General features: G+C 39.9%; 1 protein-coding gene across 4 annotated transcripts in view; it reads right to left on the bottom strand.

Annotated features, from left to right (window-relative positions):
• Nucleotides 1-12,859, bottom strand: part of SEC23IP (SEC23 interacting protein) — a 41,412-nt gene that overhangs the window by 2,921 nt on the left and 25,632 nt on the right. For 3 of the 4 annotated variants that reach the window (XM_054508433.2, XM_045878983.3, XM_045878984.3), the window contains exons 13-18: nucleotides 11,302-11,499; nucleotides 6,892-7,047; nucleotides 6,212-6,314; nucleotides 4,179-4,364; nucleotides 3,341-3,503; nucleotides 2,774-2,875 (exon numbers count right to left, since the gene is read on the bottom strand). In XM_054508433.2, coding sequence (XP_054364408.1) covers nucleotides 2,794-2,875; nucleotides 3,341-3,503; nucleotides 4,179-4,364; nucleotides 6,212-6,314; nucleotides 6,892-7,047; nucleotides 11,302-11,499 — 888 coding nt within the window. In that variant the 3' untranslated portion in view covers nucleotides 2,774-2,793. The remainder of the gene's footprint in view (nucleotides 1-2,773; nucleotides 2,876-3,340; nucleotides 3,504-4,178; nucleotides 4,365-6,211; nucleotides 6,315-6,891; nucleotides 7,048-11,301; nucleotides 11,500-12,859) is intronic. The other variant, XM_054508434.2, reaches the window with a different exon arrangement.

The raw sequence follows: 12,859 nt of genomic DNA, 5'->3' as shown, positions 1-12,859 counted from the left end.
AGAGTGCGCACAAGCAGGGGGAGTGGCAGGCAGAGGCAGAGGGAGAAGCAGGCTCCCCACTGAGCAGGGAGCCACATGCGGGGCTCGATCCCAGGACCCCGGGATAATGACCTGAGCCGAAGGCAGTTGCTTAACCAACTGAGCCACCCAGGTGCCCCAGGCCTACCTATTTTTAAAACATGCTCTCTACCCACCCAACCCCCAAAAGCCAAAGCATAAGCAAAAATAAAAGGCAAATGTCAAACTGGAAAACAACTCTGCAGTGACAAAGTGTTAATACCCTTAAAATATCATAACTATAAATCAGAAACAAAAATACCCTACACCACACACCTCCACACCTTTTGCTCAAAGGCCAAGACTAGACAACTGACAAGAAAGACAAATGGCCACCAAAATATACCAAAAATGCTCCATGTCACTAGTGACGGAAATACAAACTAAAACAATGATAAAAATTCATGGCTATCAAATCAGCAAAATTTTAAAAAATGGTAATACCCAATGTTGGCAAGGATACAGGAAAACCAGCACTTATATCGACATGAAAATTGAGCAACCTTTCTGAAACACAATTTAACAACAGGTGTAGATCAAAATCCTTTGCAAATGTGCAATATTCTTAGATTCAGCAATGCGACATGTAGGAGTTTATCCCAAACAGATATGTGCAAAAGGTACATGCAACTATATGTCAGATTTATAATAAAGTTGGAAAAACACTAAACACCCAACAATGGTAGAAAACTTAAGTACTTTAATAAATAATAGAACTATAAAATGGAATACAATGTAACTATTAAACATCATGTATCACCAAAGCATTGTTTGTATTAGTAAAAGATTAGAATAACCTAAATGCCCATCAACAACGAACTGACTAAAAAAACTATAGTGCAGCAGTCAATGGGATACTACACAATCATTACAAAGAATGAGACAGCTCTTATGTTCTGATAGATCTACTTCTCTCGGTCTGAAATGATCTTCTTTCCCCAGATACCCACCTGGCTTACTTGCTTCAATGACACGTTACCAGTGAGAGTATCCCTCAGCATCTTATATAGAACAGCAACTTGTCCCATCCTAAGTGCGCTCCCTCTCTCCCTTACCCTGCTGCTCTATTTGTACCGTCTGGCACACTGCAATGGTTTATTTACTGTCCATCCTCCCCCAGGGGAAAGAGGATCCTATCTGTATCAGTGCCCATACTCCCCTCCTTCATCCGCCACCGGGAAAGACGCATCCCTGCTCCTTTCTTAAGGCTAAACGCTTCACTTGGCCTTGGCCCCTTCCCACACTACCTTTTCAAGTATTTCCCTCCACAATTAGCCCCTTTTACTCTTTCCTTATCAATTTCACCCCTAATACTGGATCATTCTCAGTAGCAAACAAACACACCTTAATATCATAAAATGTCCCCATCTTATTTCTATTATCCTTCACAGCAAAACTCTTTCCTCTCTGACCCTTACCTCTCCTCCATCTTTCTGACCCCTTACCTTTCCTCTCTGACCCTACATCTCCTCCTCCACATTACATTACTATGTAGCCATGAAAGAGAATGAAAAAGATACAAGCCAATATGGAAAGCTGTGCAAGTTATAAGGCTGATCAAAAACATCAAGTTGCAAAAAAATACGTTCAATGAGATCCCTTTGTTTTTACGCGCACGTACATTTAATTGGATGTACATGGGGCAATCCAAGGAAACCCTACTGAAAGTGGTTATCTCTCCAAAATAAGAAGGTGGAGGCTGAACTTAACATTTATTATTTGAAAATTAAAAAGTGGGGCGCCTGGGTGGCTCAGTCGTTAAGCGTCTGCCTTCAGCTCAGGTCATGATCCCAGGGACCTGGGATCGAGCCCCGCATCAGGCTCCCTGCTCAGCGGGAGGCCTGCTTCTCCCTCTCTCACTCCCCCTGCTTGTGTTCCCTCTCTCGCCGTCTCTCTGTCAAATAAATAAAAATAAATTCTTAAAAAAAAAGAAAAGAAAATTAAAAAATGCCAGGAACGGGGCACCTGGGTGGTTCAGTCAGTTAAGTGTCTGCCTTCGGCACAGGTCATGATCCCAGGGTCCTGAGATCAAGCCCCACGTCAGGCTCCCTGCTCAGCGGGGAGCCTGCTTCTCCCTCTGCCTGCCACTCTTCCCTGCTTGTGCTTGCTCTCTCTCTGACAAATAAAGAAAAAAAGATTTTATTTATTTATTTGATAGAGAGAGACACAGCAGACATGCAGATAAAAAGATGCCAACAATGTGTGAATGTCCAATGACATCATTCAACAGATGAACCCTTCCCGTTACACAAGAAAAATAAACCTCTATTCATTTAAGGTACTGTGAGTTGGATTCTGTTACCTACAACCAAAGGAATTCCTAACTGATATTCCTGGGAACATCTTTTAGAAAAAAACGAAAATAAAAGAACTCAAAATCTTATGCAGAATTAGGAAGAAAACTGTAACATGTCAGAAATATAGCCTGCAAACCAATTTCCCTCTTTAATGTCTCTATTCTGAATTTTTTTAAAAAAGAAAAAATAAACACTAGGAAGAAACAGAAAGAAGAGAAAATTCTAGTCAACATCAACTCCATAAAAAAGACTTCAGAGGGGCACCCAGCTGACTCAGTCGGTGGAGCGTGTGACTCTTGACCTCAGGATCATGAGTTCCAGCCCCACGTTGGACATAGAGATTACTTAAAAAAGAAAAAAAAAAAAAGATTTCAGAATGAAACATTCAGATTCTATGCACACAATAAAGATAAACTTACACAGTGACACTGAAGTCCAATCAATGCTGGGGCTGTTCTGGACTAATGTTCATTGTTCGATAAATTTCTTTAAGTAACAACAGGGCAGTATCTTCAGATTCCCTATCACAAAGAAAAGAACATTTTTACTTAAGAGACCTCTATGCCTAAAGGTGGAAAATGCAGACTTAGTTCTATTCAACCCTCACTAAGAAAGGCAAATGACAATACAGTTAAGTGTCCTTTTCAAGCTGTCCTTATAAACTGGATGGATACCGATCAGCTACAAAACAGCTATGTTGCAATCCTCCATGGGGACAGGATGGCTTTTCAAAGTCCCTACCACTCCCATTCTGTGAAAGGTATCCCTACAAAATCAGTCTGCGAGTACCAAAGGCCTTTGGTCAAAGAGAGATGATACACTGCCATCTTGTGGATAATAAAGGGGGAAAATAGATTTTGAATATATGGCAGTTGTAATTAATATTCCAACATAAATGATAAATCAGTTAAAGAGTCTCCCTAAAACTGCTCTATGTGCTAGCACCTAAAGGCTACATGAATGTTATCAAAGAAGAAACCACTTACCAATAGCATAAATGACTCTGAAGAGCAAAAAGATATTCATTAAAACTCTCTATTGGCTTTTCTTGAAGAACGTAGTCAATTCGGCGGCCTCCGTTTAGCATTCCAACCTTTCCTAAGTAGTCCTCATCCTTGGAAAAATCTGGACTTTCAACAATCTTTTCTGCTAGAATTTAAACCATTTCAATATCAAAGTCAATCACTTAATCATTATCCTTTGACTTTAGCTGACTTTCTGGGCTCAAGAGAATATCGCTTGACACACGTAGCAACCTGGGGAACTACCAGGCTCACTTCCCATTCCTCCAAAGAGCCAGGGGAAGGAAGAGGGGCTGGTTACCCGAGAGAGAGGAGAAAGAGCCAACGAGCTGACAGAAGTTTTGAAGAAAAGGGGTGAGAGAGCATTGTAGAAAGAAAGGAAACAGAATTAGAATCGGAAAGAGTCAAAAACATCATGGCACAATGACCTAACAACGCAGATAAAGTCTATAATACAACAACACAGGGAAACAACAACATCAGGAAGATAACTTCTTACAGTGGGTCTTTAAAATGCTTCAATACAAGCTTTGCTCTCAACACTGATATTCCACTCTGGCCTTGGAAATCTCAACAAAAACTTAAGATTGCAGAGTAAAAAGTCCAGCAAATAACAGGCAAAAACCCAGAAAAAGACTGACATGCATTTTGAAGTAGTTTATCCTAACAGATTTTCCTTTATAAAAGAACCTCTACATTTTAACAAAAAAGACCAGAAAGGAAAAGCATCATTAAATAATTCGTAAGTATTATGTTTACAAATAACACTTGTACTAGAAAATGCCTCAAATGTCAAATTTACCTTCAACTACTTGTTTTTCTTCTTCTTCTTTGATTTGATTGGCCACTTTTTCCAGTTCTTCTTGCAGCTGAGTTGAAGAGGTGTGAGCGCGGGCAAACTCGTTTAATGTCTGCCAAGCACTTTTCAGGGAGCTAATAAAACCCTGCTTCAAATCAGATCCCATACGAGAGAGACTGTCTTTCAACTCTAAAGAGATTAAGATGACACATCAAGTCAGTCACTGGATAAAACTCTGTACCACAAAAATTAAAACAAAAGTTAACACTCTTCTCAGACAGGATAAGTCCTCTCTTAAAAGCCAAACACACAGAGTTTCTCAGCCAAGAACTCTCAGCATATTAAAATGTTTTGTAGAAGGACGCCTGGGTGGCTCAGTCAGTTAAGTGTCTGCCTTGGGCTCAGGTCATGATCCCAGGGTCCTGGGATCGAGCCCCACATCAGGCTCCCTGCTCAGCAGGGAACCTGCTTCTCCCTCTGTCTGCCTCTCCCCCTGCTTGTGCTCACTTTCCCTCTCTGACAAATAAATAAAATCTTTAAAAAAAAATGTTTTGTAGAGTCTTGTTCTGTCATTTTTTTTTAACAACTAAAGCCAAACAACCCAAAATGTATAAATTTCCTCTCCACAAAAGGAAAAAAAAAAAAAAAGGTGGGAAGGAGGAGTTCAAATACCATAAAAATGTAGGCATATTCATGTACTTTTTTCCTGTAAGTTAAAAAATATGTGCCCACAGGATTAAAAAGATGACAACGCTTCTAATCTGTAATGGTAAAATGGTTTCGACAATTTGAGATTCTAATACAACCACAATATAAACTTCTGATTTAAAAATGAAGAAACCCCTGCCTTTTCTACTTTTGTCTAATAAATCCTATTTGAATTCAAGGTACTTGAGCATCAAATTTCCCATTTTAACTCCAAAAGAGTTAAATATTTTTTAAAAGCACGATGTAAGAAAAAAAGAAAGGAAGGAAGAAAGAAAATCCAATTTTCTTTTTTTTTTTTTTTTTAAAGATTTTATTTATTTATTTGACAGAGACACAGCAAGAGAGGGAACACAAGCAGGGGGAGTGGGAGAGGGAGAAGCAGGCTTCTGCCGAGCAGGGAGCCCGATGCGGTACTCGATCCCAGGACCCTGGGATCATGACCTGAGCTGAAGGCAGTCGCCTAACCAACTGAGCCACCCAGGCGCCCAGAAAATCCAATTTTCAATAAAAGGGTATGATCAGGGGCGCTTGGGTGGCTCAGCTGGTTAAGCGACTGCCTTTGGCTCAGGTCATGATCTTGAAGTCCCGGGATCGAGTCCCGCATTGGGCTCCCTGCTCAGTGGGGAGTCTGCTTCTCCCTCTGACCCTCCCCCCTCTCATGTACACACTCTCTCTCTTTCTTGCTCTCTCAAATAAATAAATAAATAAATCTTTAAAAAAAAGGGGGGGGGTATGATCACTTTCCTCCTTCTTCTCCACTGCACTCCCATCCTTTCTACCCAAACCTTTAAACCTATGGAAGATGCATACCATAACAGGCAAAAGAGAAACATAAACCCCACTTGGAATTATTACTGATCCATTATGTTTAATGAACATTTTTAATTGGGAAAGTTTATCTAGTTAACAAGGAAGTAACAGCTCATTTGACTTAGCATCAAGTTTATTTCTTGTTGGTCCTTAATTCATGTGTTACTCTGCTTCCCAACTCCAAACATTATGACGAAATTCTATCAAAATCCAAGCATCTCATCACTTTAGTACTGACTTCCCCCATTCCTAAGTATCTCAACCATTAGAACGCCTTATCAAGGAGAAAGTCATCAAGGAGAAGCAACTCATTCAAAACTTTCTTTATAGCTCTTCTGAACATTTAATAAACAGGTTCTAAACACATCAGGCACTTAAGTAACATTAATTTTGTCAGAAAGGATCTAGTGTTAAAATTTTCATAATTCAATTACAAATGACAGGAAGGACATAATTCATTAGGATTAACAGATTACAAAATGAGAGGAAGGAAACAAGTTATAGTATTTGCTTCTTACCTAAATGAAGTCTTTTTCTGCCTTTGTGATGTGGAATGAGAACCGCTTTCAGGTCCGAATCTGGAACAATCATAGGCTCTAATCTATACGCCACTGGATCAAGCTGTAAAAAAAAGAATTGTAAATTTAGCAAAAGCTCTTTTATCTTGAGTTATGTATCTTGATTGGGCAACAAAACAGATAACTACCAAACCAGAGATTTTTATTTTTTTCACAAGTTATTCAGCTACTGGTAATTATAAGACGACTTCTAAATTTGTGAGTAAAATTACTTTGCAAGCAAAGCAATAGAATTATTTCTTTGAACAAAGGCTTTCTGGTAGAAAAGTTTATTGGACAGTATCAGACTATTCTCTGTTAGGACAAAGAGTTGAGTTGTACATCAAAACCAGAGTTAGTTCCTAAGAAATAAGAATCTGAGAATCTGGGGCTCCTAGGGTGACTCAGACGGTTAAGCGTCTGCCTTGGGCTCAGGTCATGATCCCAGCATCCTGGCATCGAGGCCCACATCGGCTTCTCCCTCTCCCTCTGCCTGCTGTTTCCCCTGCTTGTATACTCTGTCAAAAATAAATGAAATCTTAAAAAAAAAAAAAAAGAAAGAATCTGAGAATCTTAGGATTTACATAGGTTTCTATGTAGGTATTTCATCTTCAAAATAAAAAGTAGTTCAAGTCACTCACTGGATGATAAATATTGAAGAATCCTTTACACGTAGGAAGCCTGTAGTTCTCATCTATCCTATCCACTCCTCGAATAGTGAGAAACATACCAATTGGAGATCCCAAGGCAAAGAAAATCTCTGGTTCAAAGTCTAATGAGTTGTAAACAACAGAAACCTAGAAAGAATCAAAAAACAATATAAGATCATCATTCCAATGTCATATTAAAAAAAATTCAAAGTTCCAGCTGGAACTGCACTTAATTAAAAGCATCTCAACACAGAGGAAGCCACTCTAGGTGTGTCCTATAATGCTTATAATCACTGTCAGCTATTTCAATGGGAGAAAAAATTTCTCTTTAAAATCTTCATAGACTATTACATCCCCTGTCTATACTTTTACTTGTTGTCCAGCATAATATACACAGTATACAGTAAGCATTATATTTATTATAATCATAAATACCATTAAAACTGCAGACTCTAGATTCAAACTGTCTGGGTTTGAATCCTGGCTCCACGCCTTACTGTGTGACCTTGGGCAAGTTTCTTAACCTCTCTTGCCTCAGCCTGATTCCTCATCTATAAAATGGGGATCATAACAATGCCAAACTCATAATGGGGTTGAAAAATAAATAACCTAATCCACATATAGTGCTTAGCACAGAGCCTGGCGTATTTTAAGCATTCAACAACTGTTACTTCTCTTAAAACTACCATCTTTGTTTGTTCAAGCAAGTTTCTTTCCAGTAGAAAAATGCTTTGTCCCAAGAAAGCCTCTGTTTTGGCAGCTTGCATGTAGCCCCTCAGCTCACTGACAATTGCCTAGAGCAAGAGAAAGCACCTACATTCGTGGCACTCTAAAGTTTACAAAACTCTTGTTTCTTGTTCAGTGGCAGGATAGAGGTCTTTGTCACTTGAGTATCCTGAGAACGAAGAACAATGAACAGCATAATCCAAGAGCACGACAGAAGCCCCCTGAAAGGGGGGGTACAGCAAGATTATCGTGTCCACTTCTCCTATGATGACACTGAGGCTCAGATAGATGACGTCACTCACCAAAGAGCACTCAGCCAGTGAATGGCAGAATGAGGACTCCCAAATTCCAAATCCGATGCCTTCTACTACACTAGGCTGCCCCTTCTAACAAAGTCTAGACTGTACATCCCTTGGCTTGCCCTCAGATTTGCAAATTCAATGGTTTCTGCTACTGATGAGGGCCACAAAGGACACGCTCTCAAGATTATGCATTTCCCCCAGCTCCAGATTAAAAAAAAAGAAGAAGAAGAAGAAGAAAACACAAAGTTAGGAGAAAAATTACCAACTGGAAAAGGTATTTACAACATAAGAGCTAATATCCTTAACATACAGAAATTCTTAAATATCCAAAAAGAAAAAAAGAAACTCAGTAGAAAAGTAGGTAAAATCAACACTTCACAAAAGAAAAATGCCTAGAAGATATATGAGAAAACATCTAACTTCTCTAATGCTCAGGAAGACAGTGAGACACCATTTTCCCTACAAGGTTATCAGAGAGATAAATGAAGTTATTAAAAAGAAAGTAAAAATCTTCTGTTTCCATGAAAAAGTCATTTCTTCGGAAGAAAGTGATGAAAGTGAGAACACTACCTATCTGTAAAGGAGAATGATAGCACCAGTGTTAGTGAGGAAAGAGAGGGGTCAGTCTTATAAACTGCCTATGAGAGTACAAACCGGCACAACTTTTTCAGGGGCAAGTAGTAGTAACTACCAGAATTTTCGTGTGTACATTCTTGGACCCACCTACCCCACTTCAACTTATTTAACTGAAGGAAATAACAAAGAATGTGCACAGAAAATTGGTTTAAAAGTGTTCAGCACTGGATTGCTTAAAAGAGTGAAAAACTAGAAACTGCCTACATGTCCAACGTTATGGGTGAAACTGTATCTCCACAAAAAAGACACACGTACCAGTACCTCAGACCTTATTCAGAACTAGGGTCTTGACAGCAGTAATCAAGCTAAAATAAGGTATTTAGGTGGGCCCTGATCCAACACGATTGGCGTTCTACAAACAGGAGAAATCTGGCCACAGAGACAGACACACAGAGGGACAATGACGCAGACACAGGGAGGAGCACGTGAAAACGGAGGTCTGGAGAGCTGCATCTACAAGCCAAGGAGTGCCTGGCAAACTGCCAGAAGTGGGAAGGGACCAAGAAGGGTTCTCCACTGTAGGTTTCAAAGGGAGCGTGGCCCTGCTGACACCTCGCTCTTGGACGTCTAGCTTCTAGAACTGAGACAATAAATTTCTGTTGTTTAAAGCCACCCAGTGTGGGATACTTTGTCACAGCAGCCCAAGCAAACTAATACATCCAGTAACAAGTAAATGACAAATCATTATCTGTCCAAACAGTAAAACAAAACAGTCATTACAAATGACAGAAATATTTACTGACATGGGAATACATTCATAATACAGTGTTTGAAAACAGCAGTATAATGTTTTGGTAAAACATTATATGTAGGATTTCCCCATTTTTGTTAAAACATATAAATACATGCTTAAATAAAAGTCTAGAAGACCTTGTTCAAACAGTTCACGGGTTAGTTCTGGCGAAGGAGAGTTATGGTATCTTTTCTTTTCTCTTGCTTAGGCAGCTTCTTGGCTTTCTGGCAATGAATGATGCACACTGGCTACTGTTTACACTGCCCCACAACCCTCTGGGTAACAGACCCTACTTGCCCACACTGGCCTACCCACCGTGGAGGTGGCATGTGACTTGGGCTGGCTCAAACAACCCTGTGCCCCATTCCCCAGGCAGTACAAATTGGCTAAAATGGACCTGTAACTCAAACCAGGTCAAGCATATTTTCCTAACTGGACCTACCAGGGGAGATTTCTGTTCCTCTGTGGTCATAAAGCTATAAGGAGATGAGCATACAATGACACCCATGATTCCAGGTTCATGGAGAAAGGCAGCTCCCGGACAGGGACACACAGTGACAGTGTCCTGGTCACACGGAGCCCCTGGCTCCACAAGTCCCACAAATCTTCTATACTCTGATCCTTCACAGTTAAGCGAGGAAATATCTGCCCTTTATTTGCTAAAGTATGTTCAAGTTGGGGCACCTGGGTGGCTTAGTCGGTTAAGCATCTGCCTTTGGCTCAAGTCATGATCCCAGAGTCCTGGGATCGAGCCTCACTTCAGGTTCCCTGCTCCACGGGGAGCCTGCTTCTCCCTCTCCCTCCGTCTGCTGTTCCCTCAGCTTGTACGCACACACATGTGCTCTCTGTCACATAAATAAATAAATCTAAAAAAAAAAAAAAATGTTCAGGTTTGCTCGTATTTAAAAAGAAAGACATTTTTAAAATGCAATCTTTATCAATGAATTGGGTTTAAAAGCTTGAACAGACTATTACAAACATCCTGTTCCATTTTCTGCCTTCTTTAAATCAGTCATGAATTCACTTAGGATAATGGAACCTTACAGACACAACTATAAATATACTGAAAGTAACAATGTCTAAAAAGATTTTAATACTTCTAAGCCATTGAGATATAAGTATATTAAAGTATATTATTAAATGTAGCACTGTCAACTCCTTGGTCGATTTTTATAGAAATCTTTCTGAAAAAGAAAACAAATTTTTTCTTCAAGGGGAAGAATTGTGAATACTAAAAAATGTAAGGTAAGTGAATGCAGCAAGCTTCTCTCACAGAAATTTCAGTATATAGTAGTCCCCCCTTATCCAAGGGGATACATTCCAAGATCCCCCGTGGATGCCTGAAACCTCAGATAAGACTGTATTCTATGTACTTTATCTCTGCCGATACGGACCTACCTATGATAAAGTTTAATTTATAAATTAGGCAGGGTAAGAGATTAACAACAACAATAAAAAAAATAAAACAATTACAATAATATACTATAATAAAAGTTATGTGAATGTAGTGTGTCTCTCTTGAAATGTCTTCTTGTACTATACTCAGCCTTCTTCTCGTGATGATGTGAGATAGAAGGCCTACGTGATGAGATGAAGCGGGATGAATGACATAGGCTTTGGGATGTAACGTTAGGCTACTACTGACCTTCTGACCATATGTCAGAAGGAGGATCATCTGCTTCCTGACCACAGACGACCATGGGTAACAGAAACCATAGAAAGCTAAACAGCAGGTAACTCGGGACAACTGTGTTCACATGATTTTCCAACTACTGCCATTCCGTTGCTAGTAGCTATGAGAGACTAATGTTATAAAATAATGAGTGGTGGAAAAAATAAATTTCAAAATAAGTATTTTTTTATTGAGAGAAGTATACAATCTTACTGAGAGAAAATACTTTCTCCACGCCCCCCATAAACGTTGACTATTTAAAGCCTACTCCAATAATAAAGATATGTGATTCCAACATAAAATATGCAACCCTAATCAACATGTAAACTTACCTGTCCAGTGCCAACTTCAAAAGACTCATAATCAACATGCACAGAAGACACATAAGCACCAACTGGAAGTTTCCTCTTGGACTCGTGAGATTCTGAGGGGAGGGAAGCCATTTCTTTAGCTTTCTGAGCACTTTCCTCTTGTCCCTTTGTCGAAGCGGCCATCGCTGCCTTCTTTCCTAATGCTGCTTTTTTCTGTTCCTGTGAAACACCAAAATTTCATAACACAACCCTGAGGAAAAGTTAATCAGCTATCTCTATGGAACATGCTATCTCAATGCTAAGGAATGATCAGTAATTTCTTAGGCAGTGTGGTGATCAGAGAAATGGCCTTCTAAATATTTAGGGAAGAAATGCCATGATTTCTACTATTTACTTGAAAATTCTTAAGAAAAAAAAATGATTAAGAGACTAAGGAAAAACCGCAAAACAGCTACAGTTAAATCTAAATACTGGCTATCATTACACTATTCACTCTACTTTTCTATATAACTTAAAATTTTAATACAAAATGCCAACTACCTTCCTTTATGAACTCAACTTTAGACAGATTAAAGTACCATATAATTGTGAAATACATACTTCCTAGAAAGATGTGAATTTGGGGAGAAATTTCTTCATTCAACATGTTTACACCCATTATGTCTGCATGGAGCCACTGACAAGTCTTCCTCAGAACCATTTTGGGAAGAACAGACGAGCACACTGTGGTTAGAGTCCCACAACGGAATAACAACTCAGAAACAGAAAGGAATGGACGCAATAATTGGATGAACCCCAAAAACATTATTTTGAGTAAAAGAAGCCAGATACAAAAGAGTACAGGACGCTGATCCCATTTATATGAACTTGCAGAACAGGCAAAACTCCACGGTGACGGAAACCAGAGTAGGAGTCGTACGGTGGGAGGAGCGGACTAGAAAGAAGCAGGAGAGAACCATCTGGTGACAGAAATGGTCTAACTCTTGCTTTAGGTGGTGATTACGCAGGTGCAAAAACTTTCAAAACTTACTACGCTGAGCACTTAAGATCCATGTATTTCCATAAATAAGGAAGTAAACCAAAGCTCTGGGAGCCTCGGTGGAACAGGTGTATCCCTGCAGTAGTGAGATCAAACCCACTCCCACAGACACACGGCAGCCACTACATGAGGGGAATGTGACCAGCTGCCACGGGTGGACTTCCCTGTTCGCCACAAGCCCTCACTTCAAGGTCCTCACTCCCCACACTGCGGGGGACTGCGTCGTCTCGGTTTGAACAGTCACCCATGGCACCTGAACAGAACAGTTGACCAAACCGGCCTGTCTACTAACGACTTCCAAACACTAGGCAATCAGGGAAACAAGTCTGATTGTTTAATTCAGTAGACAATAATACAGAAGAAACAAAATTGTCTGCCAGCCTTCTTTTCCACTTCCTTTTATACCCCCATCACCTCTCACTGAGTCACTGAGTAATCACAATGAGTGCTCTGAGACTGCTAACAGCCTCTTAGTGCCCCATTGCCCTGCGGCAGTGGTTCTCAAACAATGTCCCCCGGAAACTGAAGCAAGAGGTTTAC

This window comes from Mirounga angustirostris, unplaced genomic scaffold (genome assembly GCF_029215605.1).
Source record: "Mirounga angustirostris isolate CCGP_5_RB_7025 unplaced genomic scaffold, mMirAng1.0.hap1 SCAF_6, whole genome shotgun sequence".
Taxonomy (NCBI): domain Eukaryota; kingdom Metazoa; phylum Chordata; class Mammalia; order Carnivora; family Phocidae; genus Mirounga; species Mirounga angustirostris.
Note: the sequence above shows the minus strand (reverse complement) of the source record. Positions and strands in the feature narration are given on the sequence as shown.